The sequence below is a fragment of the Equus asinus genome, chromosome 22, assembly GCF_041296235.1.
Source record: "Equus asinus isolate D_3611 breed Donkey chromosome 22, EquAss-T2T_v2, whole genome shotgun sequence".
NCBI lineage: Eukaryota > Metazoa > Chordata > Mammalia > Perissodactyla > Equidae > Equus > Equus asinus.
In genome coordinates, this window is record NC_091811.1 from 19,562,785 (window position 1) to 19,585,789 (window position 23,005).

The 23,005-nt window shown below is 41.4% G+C and overlaps 1 protein-coding gene and 1 pseudogene across 3 annotated transcripts in view; one reads left to right on the forward strand and one right to left on the reverse strand.

Annotated features, from left to right (window-relative positions):
* The first annotated feature begins 31 nt into the window (after positions 1–31).
* SLC2A3 (solute carrier family 2 member 3) overlaps positions 32–23,005 on the forward strand; it is a 78,702-nt gene continuing 55,728 nt past the window's right edge. The window contains exons 1-3 of one of the 3 annotated variants that reach the window (XM_070494590.1): positions 32–188; positions 3,399–3,767; positions 12,298–12,375. In XM_070494590.1, coding sequence (XP_070350691.1) covers positions 12,355–12,375 — 21 coding nt within the window. In that variant the 5' untranslated portion in view covers positions 32–188; positions 3,399–3,767; positions 12,298–12,354. Of the gene's footprint in view, positions 189–3,398; positions 3,768–10,094; positions 10,583–12,297; positions 12,376–23,005 lie in introns of those variants that run through there. The other 2 variants (XM_044756400.2, XM_044756399.2) reach the window with 2 other exon arrangements.
* Positions 12,382–22,958, reverse strand: LOC139041578 (large ribosomal subunit protein uL23 pseudogene; annotated as a pseudogene).

Here is a 23,005-nt window from a genome sequence, read left to right on the forward strand (position 1 = left end):
CGCCGCCTCCCGGCGCGGGTTAAGGAGGAGCGGCCGCTCCGGGGAGACGGGGACGCGCGCCGCCGCCCCCGGGCCGCTGCGCTCCTTGCGGCGTGCCATCCACCGAGATGCCAGCCCCCTGCTGTCTGTCGGGAGAGTCCCTCGTTCGCACCAAACACTGTCGGTTCCAGCTGAACACTCTAATTCTGGTACACCGACCTTTTTTTTATTCTGTCGTATTCTATGTACAGATGAACATCTCCGGTTTGCTTAGGAATGCCTTCCATGGGCTTCTCTCCCCTGAGATAGTTTACAAAGACTTACGGGGTTGGGGCGAAGTTAATGTTACCCTGATATCCTGGAGTTCAATAAATGCTTATTGAATGAGTGAATGTATCCAGGGATAAATGAACGTGTAATGGAGAAACCTCTGGACTAAATATCAGAAAATCTAGATGTATAAAAACTTGTGCAAGGCCCTAGTTCAGTGGAATCTTGGTCAGCGAAGAGGGGACCTTGACATTCGCCTTGCCCACCCTATAAGGCTGTTGCAAAGATTAAATGAGATAATTTATGTGAAAATGCTTTTTAAACTATATAGTATACAAAGGATACAAAGTATGACTACTGTTCAGTTCCCCCGACAATCCTATAACATATCTTATCCTGGTCACAGAGTATAGAATGTTCTCATTCTCTGCCCCTTCCAGAATAATCCCCACCCAGAGACAAAATGCTACAGGAGAGAACACCTCCACTCTTCCTCCTGGAGTTGTATTATTCCTCTACAAATTCTTATATATATATCCTGTGACCTATTGAACTTTTCTCAATCTACTCTACAATAATATGAAAGCAAAAATATTATCCATAAATATTTGAATTGCTCAAAAAAAGACTGCATACTCAAAGATTACAGCTTGATGACTGCATTTCACATTTAGATAATAAAGTCTTTTTGTCTTCTGGCTAAATATGTGATACTGTATTTTATTTAAATTATACTATACATATAATTACATTGTATTTACAGTGTGCCAGGCATTTATTGAGCTAAGCACTCTGCATGTGCTATCACATTTAATTCTTCTAGCAATCCCATAAGGCACTATTGTTATACCTGTTTTACAGATGAGAAAACTATGAGTTAGAGATATTGAGTATGTCTGAGTTCACATGATTAATAAATAGCAAAGTCAGGACTTAAACTAATAGATCCACATGATTCCAAAGACCTGGCTCTTAACTTCTATTCTGTTGTCCCAAGCTGTCAGAGTTAAAAGTCGTCTTAACCTTAAAAGAAGCGAAGCCCACCTGAGCCTTTTCTTCCTCCCCACCCTTCCAAGTCCAGGTTTAAAGCTGTATATTTTTTCCCCTCTTTGAAACATTAACTCAGTCTCTCATACACAGATAATTTCTCATCAGATGTCTCTTGCCTTGCGTTAGATGTTTTGTAATGTTTCTTTTTCCAACCCTTTTTGACATGTATATGGAATTTGAGGGGAAAGGGTCGAGAGGTAGAAGTACTAAAAATGGAAAAGCTAGGGAAGGATTAGACTCTCTTTTCCTAGAAATCTAGAAAAATTAAAAGCTCAAGAAATTATTTGATATATACAAGATATTGGTTGCAGCATTATTTGTAATGGTAGAAAATTAGAAAAGCTTAAATATCCGTAATAGAGTAGGTGTTAAATAAACTATGGTACATCTATATAGTAAAATACTATTTAGCTTTTAAAAGAGTAATTGTGGTGCCTGTCCACGCTGAGTGGTTAAGTTCGCCTGCTCCACTTCAGCGGCCCAGGGTCTCACTGGTTTGGATCCTGGGCATGGACCTAGCACCGCTCATCAGGCCATGCTGAGGTGGCATCCCATATAGCATAATCAGAAGGACCTACAACTAGAATATACAGCCAGGTACTGGGGGGCTTTGCGGAGAAAAAGAAAAAAAAAAGAAGATTGGCAACAGATGTTAGCTCAGGTGCCAATCTTTAAAAAAAAAAAAGAGTAATTGTATTTAACTCCGGAAGGCAGAATTAGTGAGGAGTTGGTTTTCTTTTATATCTTCTTTACCATTTAGATATTTTTAAATAGGCGTGTATTATTTTAAAGAATCAATTTTTTTCATATATCTGAATATACTGCAGTGATAAATCATGTTTAAAAAGTTTGTGTAATATAATCATATAGTAAAATAGATACGTATGTCTATGTATGTATGTATCTGTGTATATACATACACAGACACACTCACGGACATAGATGGGTATACACCAAAGATGTGAACATAAAGATTATTTTAATTTATCTCATTTTCTACTATATCTATAATTAGTGTTTGTATGGTTTTTGCTTATGTAATTTTTAATATTAAAAAAAAAAACCTGGTAAACCTGGTTTTGTTTGGTTTTTGCCCTAAGACAGGGGAAAGCTCTTGCTGTCATTCTCCCTCACTTTCTATTAAGGAGGATGATATGGAGCAGAATAAACATATAGTCACTTAGACATACTCGGAATCAAAGTGTAAGGATCCACCCTTCTCTGTACTAGAACATATTATGTTTTTCTTCACAAGTGTTAGTCTACCTTGAGCAAAATGCTTCTTCATAATATTGGTGACTAATACACATTTTGGAAGCATTTATTAAAGACCTGTGTTATATGAAAGGTAGTATAGTAGATAAGATTCATGTATTCAAATCTCAGCTTTGGTACTCAATAACAAAGAATTTAAGTCATTTAACTGCTCTATTACTTAGTTTCCTCATCAGTACAATGGGGATGATAATAGTACCTCCTTCACGGTGTTGTGTGGGGACTGTGTGGCTTCATGCAGGTACACTAATGCATTGAAGTCAGCGCAGGAGGGAAGGGACCCCAGAGATTGAAAGAGGCTTAAAAGACGTATTAACCAAATGCAATATATGGATCAAGAGACATATCCATCAAATGCAATATGTGAACCTTTTGGGGGATCCTGATTTGAAGAAAACAGCTGGAAAAAATATCATGAAGCAAATGGTGAAATTTCAATCCTGACTTTGGTGATAGCAAGGAATTATTGTTATATTTTAGATGTATTCATAGAATTATTATTTTTTAAGAATTTTATCTTTTAAAGATGGATACTGAAGTATTTAATCATGAAATGCCTGAGATTTGCTTCAAAATAATCAAGTGATGGAGGAGAGAGATATAGATGATAAAAGACTGACCAAGTGTTACTATTATAACATGGATTGTTTTTTTCTTTTAGATACTATTCTCTCTACTTTTGTATGTGTTTGAAATTTTAAAAAATAGTTTTTTTAAAATACTATTTAAAAAGTGCTAGAACACAGTGAGGACTGGGTAAATAATTACTGTTACTACATGCTTTGTATTTATAATATTATCTAACGTTTGTTTATACCTTTCAGATTACAACGTGTTTTCATTTACACAGTGTCTTTTGGTACTCACACGAAACCTAAGGTAGGTATTATTATCCTCATTTCACAAATGAGAAGACTGAACCAGAGCCAAGACTGCCAGGCTGCGAAATATACCACCTCCACTCTTCCAGCTTCAGGGGACCCGCGGAAAAAGGAGTGGGAGGTAACCGACTAGTGACTGCTGTCAGATCTAGAGGGGAGAGAATAACAAACGTACAAACGAGTCACTTAGAAATACTTATCAGACAAAATTTGAGCTCACATTTGCACATCAGAAAAATTCTAGCTGCTACTTTAAAAGGCAATGTCGGGATAAAAGTAGAAGAGATTCATAAAGGAAAAGTTCTCTCCAAGGTTTGTATTTCCTTTACATAACATTATTTTGTTTTATTATTTTAATTTTATATCCTCTACCTATCCTGTTTATTCTCCCTAAAAAATAAGACTAGAACTAAGGCTGGGGGACAGATGAGAAACTGTGGGAAGCGAGGTTGGGAGGCAGGAGGACGTCATCATCCAGTTGTTTTGAGGCCCAGACACCCAACATTTCTGTGCCACCTTAAGAAGCTTTAGCCTCTCCCCTAGCTGAGCAAGCACTCAGCTCCTCCCACTCCCGTGTCAGCCCCGACCCGGGAACGTGGGGAAGGGAGGAGAGACGAACTGAATGGAAAGATTGGCGCCAGAGGCTGCAGGGTCTCTCCTTCCCCCTACTCTACCGGCACGGGGAGGAGCGTGTAAAGCACAGGCCATTAGGGTTTGGTTCTTTTCCGGAGGATTCACGGTGGGGATATGTTCTACTGAAATGGGGGGGGGAAGGGGGGGATTTGAGGGGTGTGGCTCATCTTGGGGTGTGGTCGAAAGGGGATGGAACTGAGGCTTTTGAGATATGTAGCATGCGGTGATCATTAGTCGAAATTTGTAAGTTCCTGAGGTCCGGGCACTCCTCTTCAAACCATTTCCAAAAGAGGGGGCAAGTTTTCCATTCTCCGCCCCAATTCCTCGTCTTCATTTTAATTGACTGGGTTTAAGGTAGGCTGGGCCCAAGGCTGCTTGTTGATTGGCTCCATAAGTAATCTATCAGGATGACGCAAGCGAGGGGTGGCTATTTGGGGAGGAAGTGAAGATTATTTTCGTACCTCCTACCCCAACTACTGATTGGTTGAGATTTGCAATGACGTAAAACAAGGTATACAAATATTCACTAAAGGGAAGGGCCTATTGGCCTTTCTTGCAGGGACGTTGTCTAGGGCGGGACTGGGAAGAGCCATCCAGACTCAGTTATTGTAGTGAAGGACCGCCTTGACTGCAACCCGGAAATGAGTTTAGAAGGGAATTGAAGGAAAAAGGAAAATCCGCGGCACTTTTCTTGCCCTCAAACAAGTCATTTCCTGCATGGGATGGATGGTTTCCCGTTTACTCGACGAAGTCAGCGTGCGCCCTGGCTTTCTGGAATATACATGATAATTGTATTCTTATGAGCCTTTGGTCCCAGATTTCCCACCTACTTAGGTTACCTAAAAGAAGAAATGAGACAGGGGAAAGGAAGAGCATGGGGTTTAACCCTGCCTTTAGGGGAGGCTAGGGAAACTGAGGTTCTCGTATGGAAAGATAAGGACTGAACGTGGATCACGGTATCCAAGCAGGTGGGTTCCTAAAGAAACCATTCGTGAAATAGGGTGGGTGGAGGCGAAGAGAACTCTGAACATGTGTCTGAAAGGAGGGCGTTAATCACACACACAAACCTTCTTGGGTAGGGAGTGTATTTTATTCATCCTTGTTTCTCCCGCGCCTGGCAGTGTCAGATACGTCGTAGGTGATCTGAATCAAACTGAACTAAACCAGAATGAGAATACTTTTATGAAGTATGCTGGACAAATTCTAAAGATGCCAGGGCTTTAGAATATGTTTTTAAAGGTATGTTTGCCAATTTTATGATCCTGGAGAACTGTTTCACACTCACTTAGCACCTGGGTTAATCCAGCCATAATTGAGAGATAGCTCTGCTTCCCAAACCCACCTGGGAAGCTACCTACTTGTGAAAATGTTACCATTTTCTCCTTAACACCCTGAGGCCTTTAAAAGCCAAAGGGCAGTGGGAGGGGAGGGGAGGGGAGGGAAATACTAAGAAAATTTTTAAGAATTGTGTCCATGAGAGAAAAATACATTTTGTTCCTAATGTTATATGAATCATAACATACAAAATTGTTTTTAGGTTAATAATTCATATACTTATAGCACTGTCACTTTCCCTTTGATGATGGCCAATAAACCAAAGCAGAAATTGTCTCTGAGGGGACCTAGAGCCCACCAGCAAGTCTAAGGAAGAAAAAAACCCGTCATTGTTCTTAACTGCAGATCCAAGCCCTGCAGCATGTAAAGATAAACCAGTGGCATCTTGATTGGTGAGAACAGGAGGCACTGAGTCAGATAAAATCTTGGGCCTTAGAAAAATCCTCAACTTCCTAGCCTAGCTGACCCCTCTCCCTAACGTGCCCCCTTGTGAAACGGTGATCATGAGTTTCTTTCCTCTCCTGAGACCCAAGAAACAGCTACATGGCCTCAAAAAAACAAGGATGAAAGCTCCAGGTTATACTGCATTTGGCAGTTAGGGAAAGAGAAAAAGGGAAAGCCGGGGTATAGGAGGGGCTGGTAGAGACATCCAGGGGACAATGCACTTACTGTTGTTCAGTCAGATATTCTATCTGTCAGGGTTGGTTGCAGTAAACAGAATCCACTTTATTTTAAGCAGAAAAGGCCTCATTACAGGGACATAGTGCTTACGAAATCATTGGAAGGACCTAAGGAGCAGGGTCTATGCTGTATTCCAGAAATGGCTCCAAGAATGAGATTACTAAAGTCATCCACCAGGGAAGCTTCAAAAAGATGAGGAATCAAGAGTGTATTGCTGGGGCCGGCCCCGTGGCTGAGTGGTTAAGGTTGTACGCTCCACTTCAGCAGCCCAGGGTTTCACAGGTTCTGATCCTGGGCGTGGACATGGCACTGCTCATCAGGCCATGCTGAGGCAGCATCCCACATGCCACAACTAGAAGGACCCACAACTAAAAAAAATACACAACTGTGTACCAGGGGACTTTGGGGAGAAAAAGGAAAAATAAAAATCTTTAAAAAAAAAAAAAAAGAGTATATTGCTGAAACTGTTGAGTTCAAGAACACAGGGGCCTAGCTGTGATCCAGGAATCAGGAAGCTACTGTTGCTAACACTGCTTCAACAACCTTCAGTGGTCATGAAGCTAGTGAATGGATGCTGGAACACTGCTGAAGAAAAACCCATCTCATGACCACGCTTGGAGCAACAGCCACAGCAGCCAGCAAACAGCCTCTGCCTCACTTCTACTTTTCAAGGCTCTTGGGTGTGCAAATTATGGATAGATCAAAATTCACAACTAGAATCTTAGATGCAAGAAAATCTGGGAAATAGTTTTTGGTTTCCAGCCTCATGCAGTACAGGAGAAAATATAAAAACAAGACAGAATGTGGGTCAGCCATATCCATCACAAGTGTATATGTATCTACATTTAAAAAATGTCCTTGGTAATAAGTAGAATGAAAGGATTCAAAGCTAAAAGCAGCACAAGAATGAAGCAAAAATCTATTTTAGACTTTTTTTCGTTTTATAAACAAATAGAGACACAAGGGGGAGCAGAGAACTTTTTACGTTGTCACATAAAGACATTACGAACTATCGTCTACCATAACCATCATTTCATAAAATGAACATTTTTAACACCAAAAAGGTGGGAAGGTTATACTCTCAGAATTGAAGAACTGGATACATTTTTTTTTTTTTTGTAGTAGACTGGCCCTAAGCTAACATCTGTTGCCAAGCTGCTGCTTTTTTTTTTTCCTCCCCAAAGCCCCAGTACATAGCTGTATATCTTAGTTGTAGGTTATTCTAGTTTCTCTGTGTTTGACGCTGCCACACCATGGCCTGATGAGTGGTACTAGGTCCGTGCCCAGGATCTGAACTGGAGAACCCTGGGCTCCCCAAGCAGAGTGCGAGAACTTAACCACTTGGCCACGGGGCCAGCCCCCACAACTGGATACGTTTAACTTCAAGAAAAATACTACCTTGTCCTTGCCTTTCTCAGTGAACACTTTGTTCCGGTGTGGCAGGGCTGTGAAACCACTGAAGTAGTATAAGGAAGAAACTACTTTCTTGCCCAGCCCTGCATAAGACTTGCTGAATAACTTTGAACAAGGCACCTTACCACTGGGCTTTCATTTATTGCTAACTACAATTATATTACAAATAAATATTAACATTTAAGAAAGGAGAAGAAGGGGCCGGCCTGTGGCCAAGTGGTTGGGTTCGCGCACTCTGCTTTGGCAGCCCAGGGTTTCGCCAATTCGAATCCTGGGCACGGACATGACACCGCTCATCGAGCCATGCTGAGGCGGCGTCCCACATGCCACAACTAGAAGGACCCACAACTAAAAAATACACAACTGTGTACCAGGGGGCTTTGGGAGAAAAAGGAAAAAAAATCTTTAAAAAAGAAAGGAGAAGAAAAGATATGAAAGAAAGTTTCTAAAAGGAATATATAATAAGAAAAAATTGTTAATGAAAAAATAAGAAAGGCATTAGATTAGTGGACCTCTTGTTTCCCTTACAGTTCTAAAAGTCTATTATTTAACTTTTTTCTGAACTCCTAATAACCTTCCACCTGGACATCAGCTTGTAGACTCTACTTATGTCAACTAGTCCCCTTCAGCGACCCAAATTTAATAAAGAAAAGCACAGATTTTTTTTTTTTTCATGTCACTCCTTTTGTTCAAAAGCATTACATGGCTACCAATTGTCAATAAAATATAATCCAAACTATTCAGCCTGGTATTCAAGGCCCTCCTCAACCTGGTCCTAACCCATATTTCCCACAATTTCCCCCCAAAAAACAACTGACATGACCTGAATAGGTGCCTTTATTTCTGTTACCCTTTCCCCCTGTTTCATTTCAACAAATATTTAGAGAGCTTATTGAGCATCCTCTATGTGCCAGAATTTGTGTCAGATACTTCAGCAAGTTCAAAGATGAATCAGGCTCAGCCTCTGCTAGAGTGACGGCCCATCCCAGGTGGCCCAGGACTATCTTGGATTTAGCACTAAAAGTCCCTCATCTCGGAAAACGCCTCAGTCCTGGGAGAACTGAGACAGCTGATCACCCTAGCCTCTGCCCACAAGAAATTATGAGGATCTTAAGATCCTTTCTAACTTAGAAACTCTGCCTGGATGCATATTCTTTTCCCCAACTTTCTTCCAAAGTAATTATTTTGGACTTCCCTAACAATTAGCTTACTATCAAAGACTATTCCCAAGCAATGACTTCTGTGTTTGTACCACCTTCTAGACTATGAACTCCTGGAAGGCAGAGCACCTTTCCAGGACTCCACAGTGCCTACTAGTGCCTTACATATAGTGACTATAAAATGAATGTATGTTGACGTGAATAGAGGAGAACTTGGACAAAATAATAGCTCAGGATTTTTTTTCTTAATTAAAAAGTTTTTAAAGTAAAACACGTATGGAAAAATATTCAGGTGGATGATTGTTTTTCCAAAATTAACAGCACCCAGACCAAGTCATAGAAGACAGCATCCCTTCTGAGTCATGAACCCTCAAAGGGTAACCACAATCTAGATTTATGACACCATATGTTAGTTTTGCCTGGTTTTGACTTTTACATAAATGGAATAATTCACTGTGCTCTTTTGCACCTGATTTCTTTCACCAAACTTTGTGCGATTCATCCATATAGTTGCATGTCACTGTCGTACATTTGCTCTCATTGCTGTATAATATTCCCTTATGTGAATATACCAAATATATTTATCCATTCTTCTCTTAATAGACATTTAGGTTATTTCCAGTGTGAAGCTATTACATATACTGCTGAGATGAACACTCTAGTGTCTGTTTTTTGATGAACAGGTGTATGCATTTCTGTTGAGTATAAACCTAGGAGTGGAATTGTTGGGTCATAGCGTATATTCTGTTTTAATAAATAGCTAAATAGCTTTCCAGAGTGGTTGCACCATTTTGTCAATTTATACCCCCATTAACAGTGTATGAGAGTTCTGCATGTTCCACTTCCCCTCAGGTTTGGCATTCTCTCTTTCTTTCCTTTTCCTCCTCCTTCACTTTAGCTGTTCTGACGGGTGTACAGTGGAATCTCATGTGGTTTAAATTTCGAGTTCCCAGATGACCAGTTGCACACCTTTTCCTGTGTTTATTGTTCACTGGGATATTCTCTTTGGGGAAGTGAAGGGTAGCCCTTTTTTAAAATCTTTAACCCTTTACTAAAGCCCATGCTGTCATGGTGAAGCTCCAAATAATTCCAACCTAGGTTCAGGAGAGAACAGACTCGCCAAAACACCTTGGCATTCTGTCTCTTGGGGTCCCCCTCGCCTGGACAGCACCGACGAGGCAGGGGGAGACGACTTTTATTACTCCTAAAAGCAAAACTCTAGAGGGTGTTTTCCAAGAGGTGGAAGTAAAGAAAAGAAAAGAACTACTGGGTCCAAAAGAACTCCCAGAAACTGCCCTGGGCCATCTTGGCCCCGACTCCGGCCCGCCCGGCAGGGTATCTGGCGCACCATCTCCCGGGCGAGAAGGCGGTGAGGGGACGGGTATCTCTTAAAGCAGAAATGTTAACACCCTCTTAACGGCGACGTTGAGGATGGTGGGGCCCGGAACTGTTTCCCCGTGAAGGGTTCCCCGCCCGCCCGCCCGCCGGGAGCCGCCTGAGGGGCGCCGGGGGGACGCGCGGCGCGGCCGGCGCGGGTCGGTTAGCTGTGAAGGTGAGAAGTCGGGGGCTCGGCGGCCGGGAGTCGCGAGCGGGACCGCTGCTTGCACGCCGGGTGGGGGCTTGCGTCTCGCTGACGGAAGGAGCGGGATAAACCGAGTCACGTTTTCCTACCGCGTCAACGGATCTCTCAAAAAAGAACCCTCGGCATTTCGTAGCGGCGCGGGGGTCCTAACGGCTGCGCTGCGGGCCGGCGGAAGCGCGCTGGCGCCGGCTCTGTCACTGCCGGGCGCGGAGCAGCCGAGCGGCGTGGGTGGCCCCTGAGGTGGGCTGTTGAGCGGAGCCGCAGGGCCCAACCGCAGCTGCCGGCACGGGCGGCGGGAGCGCGGCTGTCCGTGTGGCCGGCAGGTGGGAGGACGGCCCCAGAGCCGGGCGCCGGGCGAAGCGGGTGGGCCCCACAGCTGGGCTGGGCCGAGGGGCAGGGGTCCCGTGGCTCTGGAGAAACTAGCCGAGGGCCGCGGAGCGCGGGCGACGATAGCTGCGTTTCCTGAGCACCGCGGGGGCCCGAGCGCCCCCTGCTCCAGTGCTGGAGATCCCGCGGTGACCGAGATGCACAGAGGCCCTGCCCTCCTGGAGCCTGTATTCTCGGGAAGGGACAGACACGAAAACGCATAGACACGTAATAAAATGCCAGACGGTGATGCATCTTCTGAAGAAAATATACACTAGGGAATGGGGGGGGGGGGGGGAAACTGGTGTATTAAATTGAGGGGAGGGAGAGGGGAGGACCTGAGCAGCCCTTTCTGAGGAAGTGTCTTTGGACCAGAGACCTGAGGGAGTGGTCGAAGAATACTGCAGGCAGAGGGAACAGGACTGAGGAAGAGGGAACCGTGTTGCCTTTGAAAGATGTCCACCAGGGGTTTAAGTGCTGTGCAGACGAGATTAGCTTTGCAGGTTCTTGCAAGGTGAAAATTGGAATTTTCTTAGAAAATTATGGATCATTCATTCATTCAGCGCTGAATTCATTCGGTACTTTATTCCTGAAATGTGAGAAAGGGTAAGCGCAAGTGCCCTTGGCAAATACTGTTTTAATTTTATCCCAGTTTAATACGTTGACTAAATTTAGAATTTCCATTGATTTTCAAGTAGAGTTCATCTGAGTTAATTTTGCAAATAACTAAGTAGCACCTCACCTTTTAAGAAAAGTATATTTGTTTGAGTTAAAAGAATGGTGGGGTTGTTTTGATTTTGTTTTCTCCCAAATGGCAATGACCTAGAAGACAAGAATTAGCAGACAGAGGAAAGGAGAGCGATGAGGCTGGGGGTGGGAAGGTTGAAGAGAGAAATGAAAAGGAAAAGGTAATAAGGAGACCTGGAATAGTCAAAGCAGTGGTTTATCCTAATTCTCCTCCTCCTCCTCATAAACTCAGGAAATAATACTGGTGCTTCAACATACAGCATCTCGGCTGATCCCCCAAACTATGCATCCAAGTCAGGAGAGCTGGTAGAGGAAGAAACAGACTCAGACTTGCTAACTGGTTGTGCAGAATCATGATTTCTGACTCCCCTGTAGCCCACTTAGCGGTTTAGGCAAAGGTGATTCTATGAGGAGGTGGCTTGCTTTAAATAGTTTAAATTTTATATGGCAAAATAAGCCACATTAAATCACAAAATTTTATTTTATTTTTTAAATTATTTTATTGAAGTTATATTGGTTTATAACATTGTGTAAATTTCAGGTGAAATCGCAGAATTTTATAACAGCAAGATCACCTAATCCAGTCCCTGCTCATTTTGCTGATGGGCAAACTGCTCGGTAGTGACAGAGCAATGACTCAAAAATATAGAGGTTCTGTTTTCACCATATTCAGCCCTCATTTCTCTCCCCAGAACCCTTAACTTGATAAAATTCTTCCACTGACTACTGAACAAATGGAAGGAGCTCTGTTGAGGACCCCAGAATTGAGTTAGTCTAAGGCATCATTAGAATTATATGAGGTTTCACCTCCTTCCACAAGTATTTGTTGGTGTGGCCTTTGGCCAGGGGGCTAAGCCACAGCTTCTTGTCTCAAGGAGCTTAAGTAGATAGAGCACATAAATAACTAGCCAATTACAATTTACAGGAAGCAGTGCCTTGAAGACGAATTGGAGGGAGAGTCAATTCTTAGTATAGCAGAGAGATGGAGAGCAACAAACACGATGTGAGTATTAAGAATTTATATTAGATTGGTATCAAATTGTTTTGTGATGTTTATGTTAATAATCACATGCCTGTCGTCTTCCTAAATTTTTCTTGTTTTCATAATGTGTGACATAAGTGATGGTGGGAGAGACTGTTGCAGCCAATGGAGTTGGTACATCCCCACATTCTTTCTATTTACAATTAATTAGTATTTGCCATTTGTGGCATTTAGTGCTTTAATATTATCAAGAACAATAAGAATGATATCTGTGTTCAGCATTGTAATTGCAAACAGGCCTCGGTAAAATTATACACAACTGGTCTTGAGGGAATCTCCCTGAGAAAAGCCATGGCTGTATAGATGTGAAGAGTATTATATGAATGTGCACAATAATAAGAGCTATTCTTATAGAGCAGACTCTAGAGTGTAACTGAGTCATATTACTTGCAAAGCGTGGCGATGAAGATCCACAAAAAGGTGTTAAGTAATGTATGAGCCTCTGGAATGGCATGGGGGTAGGGTAGGCATCCATCATCTGGTGGCTAAATTTCCTGAAGTCAAGGGTTTACCATAAGTGATCAATCTAGAAAGACTTTAAGTAAGCTTATTCTCTGGGAATTCACTAGTGTCTGAATGGCTGGCATCTCAGACTGCCCGATTTTCCCTGAACTTGTTGATGGTCATGCTAAGGGAAGCAGAGCAGGGGGAGCAATTGCTCTTCTTTAGCATGTTTTCCAGAAGATGTATCTTTTGGAAAATCTAAAAAGTCAACACATTTTTAAAAATGATATGTTTAGATGACAATTGTTAAGACTGCTTTGGAAAGACATTAGACGAAGTACTGTAAGAGCAAGATATGAGATAGAAATTAGTCAAAGAGTGATCATTTTTTTAAATGTCTTTATTCTTCCACCAATCAAAAGCAAAGATTCTGTGCCCCCTGCCCAACCCAGTTCCCCACGAGGCTCTCCTTGTTGCATATTCATTTAATTTAATAACTAGATTTTACTACTTAAGAGTAGGAGTAACTTTGTTTTCCATTTCAAAAATCATAGGATAGTCTACCTGTATTATTTGTGGGCTTGCCAATTATGCCAACCTTATCATTATTAAGATATTGTATATCATTGTTGTTGTTTTATTTAAAAGGAAGTACATGTCTGTGAAACATTCCAATAACACAGAAATTAAAGAACAAAGTCCCCTGAATTTTGATGGGACTTAAGGATCAGTGAAGATTCAAGATGGTTGTTGCTGTTGTTACTGGCGTTACAAACAGTGATTTTACTTTTGACAAGGCCATTTTGACATAGCCAGATATATGTGGCTGTGAAAGTTTGTCCTATTTCATACCTATTAGCCAGACACTATAATTAGCCCTTTGGATGTCCATCTTTGCCAATTATTGTGACAATTAAGTTAGGTAATATATTCTAAGCACTTAGCAAAGTATTTGGCATATAGAAGATGTTAAATACTTGGGAATTTATTATTATTTACATACATTGATTTGTGAGGCAGCTATTATTATCTGACATCAAGGTTTAAGATCTTGAGATAAATTTTCAAGGTCACACAGTGACTACTAGAGCTGGCCTATGACTGATACCAGAACTCTGTTTCCTCTTCTCTTCTACATTGTTCCCCTAGTAGACAGATCAAGAGGTTCAGAATTTAAGAGAAATCAGGAGAAATCAGTTATAGTGTGAAAAAGATAACCTGCATTGTTATCCACCCGTTGGATTTCAGCTCAGGTTCAAGAGGACATCAGGAAGGAATACAGAGTTAGAAACAAATCTAAAGACTTTTAAACTTCTTTACTCTCTGGTTCTCTGTAACTCCTCAGCTTGCTATGTTAGGGAATACCATGGAGGTAAAGTGACACGTAAACATCACTTACACAAATCATGATGGGAATCAGACATATTGTTCTTTTATTCAAGTATTATTCCTCTAACAAAATAATTTATGGGATAATAAGTAGGATTTTTTTCCTAGAAAGATGTGGTAATTCTGTATGACTCATTTATTCATTCAAATATTTCTTGAGTGCTATTATATGACAGGCACTATTGGTGCCAGGGACAGCCCTCATGGAGCTTACATTCTAGTGAAGAAAATGATAAATTCTATGAAGAAAAATAAAGCAAGGTAAGGGCATAGAGGGTGAAATTGGGGGGAGGGTTGCGTATTCTAAATAATGTGGTCAGGGAAGGCCTCTCTAAGGTACATTTGAGCAGAAACCAGAATGACGATGATCTGGGAAAAGAGTGTTTCAGACAGTGGGAAGAGCATATATAAAGGCCCTGGATTAGAGCAACAGGTCAGCAAACTCTGTTATAAAGAGCCAAATAGTACATATTTTAGGCTTTGTGGACCATATGGTCTCTGTTAGAACTATTCAACTCTGCTGTTACAAGTTAATGCAGATGCAGACATTATGTAAACAAATGGGCTTGGTTGTGTTACAGTGAAACTTTATTTACAAAATGAGCAGAGGCCCGACATCAAAAGCACCAGCCGTAAAAAGAAAAATAGATAAATTCGGCCTTACAAAACTAAAAAGCTTTTACTCTGTGAAAGATTCTAGGTGAAAAGACAGACTATGGAGAAAATATTTGCAAACCACATAATGACAAAGAATTTGCATCTAGAAAATAAAAAGCCCTCTCAAACTCAACAGTAAACTGTAATCAGAACAGTGTGGTATTAGCATAAGGATAGACATATAGATCAGTGGAATAGAATTGAGAATCCTGAAATAAACCTCATGTGTCTATGTTCAGCGATTTTCAATAAAGATGCCAAGGCCATTCTCTGGAGAAAGAATAGTCTTTTCAATAAATGGTGTAGGAACAACTGCATAGCCATATGCAAAAGAGTGAAGTTAGACCGTTTCCTCACCCCATACACAAAAATTAACTGAAAATGAACCAAAGACCTAAAAGTAAGAGGTAAAACCATAAAGCTCTTAGAAGGAAACAAAGATGTAGGCCTTTGTGATCTTGAATTAGACAGTGATTTCTTAGATATGACACCAAAAGCATGAGTAACAAATGAAAGAATAGATACATTGGATATAATCAAGATTAAAAGCTTTTATGCTTCAAAGGACACCATCAAAAAAGTGAAAAGACAACCCACGGAATGGGAGATAATTTTGGCAAATCATGTACATGGTAAGAAACTTGTATCTAGAATATATAAAGACTATTCTGATTCAATAATAAAAGACAACCCAATTAAAAAATGGGCAAAGGATCCATGTAGACATTTCTCAGAAGAACACATACAAATGATCAGTAAGCACATGAAAAGATGCTCAGTGTCATTAGCCGTTGTTCTTGTTAGTGCCATTGAGTCGATTCCAACTGTTAGCAATGCTGTGTACAGCAGAGCTGAACCCTGCCTGATCTTTGCACCATCCTCTCATCTTCCAGCACTATATCAGACAATGCTGTGCTGCTGTTCATGGGGCTTTCATGGCCAATTTTTTCATAAGTGCGTGGCCAGGTCCTTCTTCCTAGTCTGTCTTAGTGTGGAAGCTCTGTTGAAACCTGCCCACCATGTGTGACCCTCCTGGTATTTGAAATACCGGTGACATAGCTTTCAGCATCATAGCAACATGCAGCTGCCATAGTATGACAACTAACAGGCAGGTAGTGCATTTCTCTGACTAGGAATTGAACCCAGGCTACGGCGGTGAGAGTGGCGAATCTTAACCACTAGACCACCAGTGCTGGGTATCATCAGCTACTAGCAAAATGCAAATCACAACCACAGTGAGATGTTACTTCACACTCACTAGATTGTCTATAATTGAAAATACAAACATTGAAAAGTGTTGGCAAGGATATGGAGAAATTGGAACTCTCATACACTGGTAGTAGAAAGGTAAAATGATACAGCTGCTTTGGAAGAATAGTCTGACAGTTATTCAAAAGGTTAAACATGGAATTACCATATGACCCAGCAATTCCACTCCTAGGTATATACCCAGGAGAAATGAACACATATGTCCGCATAAAAACTTGTACTTGAGTGCTCATAGCAGCATTATTCCTAATACTGGAAAAAACCCAAATGTCCGTCAACTGAAGATTGGATAAATAAAATGTGATATATCCATACAATGGAAGGTTATTTAACAATAAAAAGAAGTAGAGTACTGATACATGCTACAACATGGATGAACCTTGAAAACAATACACTGAGAAAAAGAAGCCAGATACAAAAGACCACATATTATATGATTCCGTTTATATGAAATGTCTGGAATAGGCAAATCCATAAAGATAAAAAGTAGATTACTGGTTGCCTAGGGCTGGGAGTTTGGAGGAAATAAGACAGTGACTGTTTATGGGTACAGAGTTTCTTTTTCAGGTGATAATATTGTTCCAAAATTGATTGTGATACTGGCTGCACAATTCTGTGAATATATTAAAAAAACTCGAATTGTCCACTTTAAATGGGTGAATTGTATAGTATGTGATTTATATCTCAATAAAGCTGTTATTGATAAAAAACACAACAGTTAAAAAAATGGGGAAAGACATGAACAGACATTTCACTGAGGAAGATATATAGAGGACAAATAAGCACATGAAACAATGCTCAACATCATTAGCTACTAGGGAAATGCAAATTAAAACCGCAATAAGATATAACTTTGGAATGGCTAAAATGAAAGATAATGCTAACGCCATTTGCTGGTGAGGATGCAGAGAAACTGGATTATTCATATGTTAACGGTGAAAATGTAAAATGGTACAGCCACTCCAATAAAGAATATGAGTTTCTGGGGCTGGCCCTGTGGCTGAGTGGTTAAGTTCGCACGCTCCACTTTGCGCCCAGGGTTTTGCAGGTTCGAGTCCTGGGCGTGGACATGGCACCACTCATCAGGCCATGCTGAGGCAGGCATTCCACATGCCACAACTAGAAGGACCCACAACTAAAAATACACAACTATGTACCGGGGGGCTTCGGGGAGAAAGAGGAAAAATAAAATCTTAAAAAATAAATATGAATTTCTTTCTAAACTAAACATGCACTTACCGTATGACCCAGCAGTTGCACTCTTGGGCATTTATCCCAGAGAAATAAATACATAATCATACAAAAACCTGTACTTGAGGGTTCATAGCAGCTTTATTCATCATACCCTGAAACTAGAAGCAACCCAGTTGTCCTTCAATAGATGATAGTTAAACTATGGTACATTCATACCACAGAATACTACTCAGTAATAAAAAGGAACAAACTATTGATACATACATGAGGGTGGAGCCTTCATGAATGGGATTAGTGCCTTTATAAGAAGAAGCCAGAGAGCTAGCTTGCTCTTTCTCCACCATGTGAGGATATAATGAGAAGATGGCTCTGTAAACCAGGAACAGGACCTTCACCAGAACCCAACCATGGTGGCACCCTGATGTTGGACTTCCAGACTTCAGGACTGTGAGAAATAAATGTTTGTTGTTAAGTAACCCAGTCTATGGTATTCTGTTGTAGCAGCCCAAACTAAGATAGGTCCCATTTATATGACACTTGTAACATGACAACTTTGTAGAGATGGAGGACAGATTAATGGTTGCCACTGGTTGGAATTGAGGGAGAGAAATCGCTGTAAAAGGGAAGCTGGGGGATTCTCCTTTTTTTTGGAGATATCCTTCTGATAGAATTCTTCTGTATCTTGACTGTGATGATGGTCATATGAATCTACACATGAAATAAAATTGTGTAGAACTAAACACATACACACGAATAAGTGCATGTAAATCTGGTAACGTCTGAATAAGATGAGTGGATTGATCAGTATCAATTTCCTGGTTGAGATGTTGTATGTTATGCAAGATGTTGCTACTAGGGGAAACTGGATGAAGAGTATGTAGGATCTCAGTATTATTTCTTAGAACTATATGTGAATCTATAATTATCTCAAAATAAAAAGTTAATAAAAACAACAACAATAAAAAACAGGTGGCAGGCTGCATTTGTCCCACAGGCCATTCAAAGAACGGCAAGGAAGGAATGTGGTGCATCAAGGAGAAGAGTTGTAGGAAATGAGGTTGGGGAGGCAGCCCAGAGCCAGATCATGTAAGGCCTAGTAGTCCATGGTGAAATGTTTAATTTTTTTTTTTCTAGATATGAAGGTAGGTCACTGGAAGGGTTTTGACTAGGGGAGAAATAAGCAGATTTACGGGGGGGGGGGGGTTTGGGGGAGGAAGATTGGCCCTGAGCTAACGTCTGTTGCCAATCTTCCTCATTTTGCTTGAGGAAGATTGTCTCTGAGCTAACATCTGTGCCAGTCTTCCTCTCTTTTGTATGTGAGATGCCACCACAGCATGGCTTGATGAGTGGTGTGTAAGTCTGTGCCCAGGATCCGAACCTGCAAACTGCAGGCTGCTGAAGCAGAGCACACGAACTTAACCACTCTGCCACCAGGCTGGCCCCAGATTTATGTTTTTAAGAGAGAACTGTTCCTGTCTGTTGGAGAATGAACTGTGTGGGGGCAAATTTAGAAGCAGAGAGATGAGTTATCGGATATCATATTGGCAGAGAGAGTAATGACTTGGGCGAAGGTGGTAGTAAAGGGTAGTAAAAGCAGTCAGATTCAGCAGGCAGGACATGCTAATGAATTGGACATGAGATGTTAAGGTAATACAGAAATCAATACTAGTTCCTCTGTTTTTAGCTTAAGCAATTGAGGTAGGAAAATTAGAGGAAGAACAAGTTAGCAGAGGAGTAGAACAGGAGCCTGGTGCGCTCCTGGGTACTTCTCCATGTGGAGACATCCAAGTGTGTGGCTTAGAGACCAGGTCCAAGCTGTAGACAGATTTAATATAGGTGGTATTTAAAGCCATGGACCTAGAGGAGACAACCCAGGGAGTGAGTGTATATGGAAAAGAATTTTAAGGATTGAACTTTGGGGACACCCCAGCATTTAGAAATGCTGAGCAAAGGCAAGAAGATAAACTAGAAACCAGGACAGGTTGGCATATCAAAAGCCAAGGGAAGAAATATATTTGAACAAGGAAGGAGTGATCAGTTTTGTCAGATGTTTTTGAGTGGTTGAGTAAGGATAGAGAATTGGTCATTGGATTTGGTGAGATGGAGTTTGTTGATAACCTTGACAGAAGTAGTTCAAATACAGCAGGAGGGACAAAAGCCTAATTGGAGTAGGTTTAATAGAGAATGCTTTAAGGAGCTGGAGGAATTTTACTTTAAAGGAGCAGAGATCTAGGGTGCTAATCTTGAGAAGGACTTAAGAGCAAGAGAAGAATTATTTCTTTCATTTCTGTGAAGCAATATATGTATTATAAGAATTTTTTTTTTTCTTAAAGATTGGCACCTGAGCTAACAACTGTTGCCAGTCTTCTTCCCCGCTACCCCTGAATCCCCCAAGTACCTAGTTGTATATTTCTTAGTTGTGGGTCCCTCTAGTTGTGGCATGCAGGACACTGCCTCAGCATGGCCTAATGAGTGGTGCAATGTCCGTGCGCAGGATCCAAACCAGCGAAACCCTGAGCCGCCGAAGCGGAGTGTACAAACTTAACCATTCAGCCACGGGGCCGGCCCAATATAAGAATTTTTTTATGGTGAAAAAATTTATATTTAGAATTAGCCAAGTGGACTCAGTTTAGATGATCCCAATTTTGTTGGCAACATCCAAAGCATCACAGTCAGGAGCCAGTTGAACGTATGCCCTCTTCTCTCCATTAGGCCTGATAAGGGTGTTGACCTGGCCACGTCAGTGTCATAGAGCTTCTTCACAGCCTGTGTGATCTAGTGCTTGTAGGCCCGGACATCCACAGTGAACTCAAGTGTGTTGTTGTCTTCTATTTTCTTCATAGCTGACTCAGTGGTCAGGGGGAACTTGATGATGGCGTAGTGGTCAAGCTTTTTTTCCTGCTGGTGTTCTTCCAAGGATATTTGAGCTGCCTTCAGAACTGCGGTGTGTAGACACCTTTCAGTCCTGCTTTCTTGGCCTTCAGAGCCTTTGCTTTGGCTTCAGCTTTGGGAGGAGCAGGGGCTTCCCTCTTCGCTTTCAGTACCATCTTCATGAAAAAGGCAAGAATTTTTTAAATGAAGACCTTGATAACCACCAATCTGCTCAAAAAATAGAATCTTACAGGTGTTGTAAGATTCTCGTCTAGCTTCTCACCATGCCATAGTATTCACTTTTCTGAATTTTGTCTTTATCTAAGGGAAAGTCTTAGTCTTGTTAGGAGGTATTATGATATGGATCTAGTAGAAAGGGAAAAGTTGATGATATACGGGAAATACTTTTAGGATAAAATTTTTTAGTAAGGTGAGAGGGAAAGGAATCCAGTTCTCTGGTGGAAGGGCTGACCTTAGGAGAAGGGGGGCAGGAGACTTCATCCACTGCAACAGGGAGGAAGCTGAGTCTGTGGATACTGATACAGCAAGTGAAGTAGGAAGATAAGGAATTTCTCTTTAGTTTTTCAATGAAATTATCAGCTGAGAGTGAAAAAAGAAGAGGAGATCTTGGAAATTTGAGGAGAGTGGAAAAGATGTGAAATTGTTTTCTTGGAGAGTAGGGAGTGAATTGATTTGGGAAAATAAAGCTTTACAGAGCAGTGCTGAGTGCCCACTTGAGATTAGCACCCTAAATGTCTTGTGAAACCAGTTAGCACAGTTGGGGATTTTTCTCCAGCTCTGTTTCTTTAGTTATTGAGTGCAAGCAAGTAGAGTAAGTAGAGTTGGATTTAACCAAGAATTGGGATTTTACCAAGGAATACAAAAGAAGGAAAAGAAGTGCCAGGGAGTTCAAGTTTATGCAAAGAAGCGTTTAGAATGATGAGTCAAGGAATTGAAGCTGGGTGATGTGGAAAGTAAAAATAGAAGGGTGATGGGCAGCGAAAATTGATAGGGTTAACAGCTTAGAAATCCTGCTTGTGTCAAGAAATTGTTGAAGAGGAGGTGATGGTCAGTGTGAGATGCAAGAAAACAGGTTTTGGACGGAGTGCATTTATTATTAATGGGCAAAGCTGGGGTATCATCATGGGAATAAATGACTGAGGTGGGCTGGAAGACAAGATGATTGGAAATGAGTGGACAAGGAGCAGAGAGGCCAGTGTATGGGATGAGTTGTTTCCACTGGTGACAAAGTCACCAGGAATGATGACAGTATGAGTGGTGTAACCGAGAGAGTGAGTCAGGTTTTAAAATTTCCAGAGAATGAGGGGAAGTGACCCAGGAGATCAGCAGATGATTGCAGTATGCTGATGGCATGTACTTCGAAGGAGCTGAGTTTTTGAGGGACTAGAGGATGAGAAAGAGTTTGGAATAGGCAGTGAGGAGCTCATAAGAGGTACGAATGAAATGCTGAACCTACTTGGTGGTACTTTTAGAGTATTCCGACTTGAGGTACTCTGACTTGTAAGGTCAGAAAGGGGATCATGGAGGGGGAAGTGACATTTACGCTGTACTTTGAAAGATGAAAAGAATTTTGAGAGAAACAGATTTAGAAAGATATTTCTAGCCAGAGAAAATACTATTACTAAGGAAGAAGGAGCTAACACTGTTGGTTCCGCCCACAACTGGTGCTTTTGCAAATCTGCCTTCTGGCTTTTTGCTAGGTTGCCAAGAGCATCCTGGTGTTGCCAGATCTCTTTAACAGTCGGCCACTAGGTGGTGGCAGTGTATGTCTGTGAGGCACCCTTCCTAGTACTGTGTGATTGTGGGGAAATGAGAATCTAGCCACAGCTGTTGCTGGGGTGAGGCAAGTGATGTGTATTGGTGTATTTTGTTAGGCCTAAAAGTGTTGTCATGGTCCTAGCAATGAAGTTGCAAAGCCCTCAAGAGAAGAAAATAAACTTGAGAACCTTTAGGCAAAAGTTCAAGAAATAGATAAAAGGAAAGGAAGCAGTCTCAGGGTAGGGTATGATGGGGTATAAAAAGCGAAGGCCGAAAGAAGGAACCACAAGGAAAGGAAGAGACTTGCAGACTTGTGGGTGTAGGGTGGGGAATGGGCACCAGAGCAATACTGAAGGAAAGATAGAAGCAGTGATCTTTTTTTTTCTTGTTTGTTTACTCACAAAATACTTTTGGAAAACTATGTAACCCCCTCACACATTTTCAAGTTGACATCTAAAATCAATTTTCTTATATTTAAATAGCTTCCAGGGACTAATTTCTCCTGTCTAATGTATCACATACATGTTTTCAGGGCCACTGCTAGCCTTTCAGGTGCCTTTGTGCCAATTAGAAAAAGGCATCCCTCTGGGGAAAAGCGGAGTGGACAAGTTTTCTAGGGATGGTAGCCTTGTGCAAAGAAAAAGGTGTCTCTCCTTCTGGCTGAGGAGCAGAGTCTGGCCAGTGGATTGAGGGCTGTGTTTCAGCCTCTACTTACCCCAAAAAAGTGCACTACTGGGTTTCAGCACCCTCTTGCCCCCTAAACTGCACAACCATACACAGAGGCCTTGTAGTCTTTTTTTTTTAGCCTTTGAATACAGACAGCTCATTCAATTTGTGCAAATGTAAATTAAATGACAATGCCATTTCTTCATTGGTAAACCAAATCAGACTGCCTTTCTGTCAGAAAAAATCTGACTTCCTTTTTTATTTTAAATAAAAATGTTAAGGGGCTGGCCCCGTGGCCGAGTGGTTAAGTTCGCACGCTCCG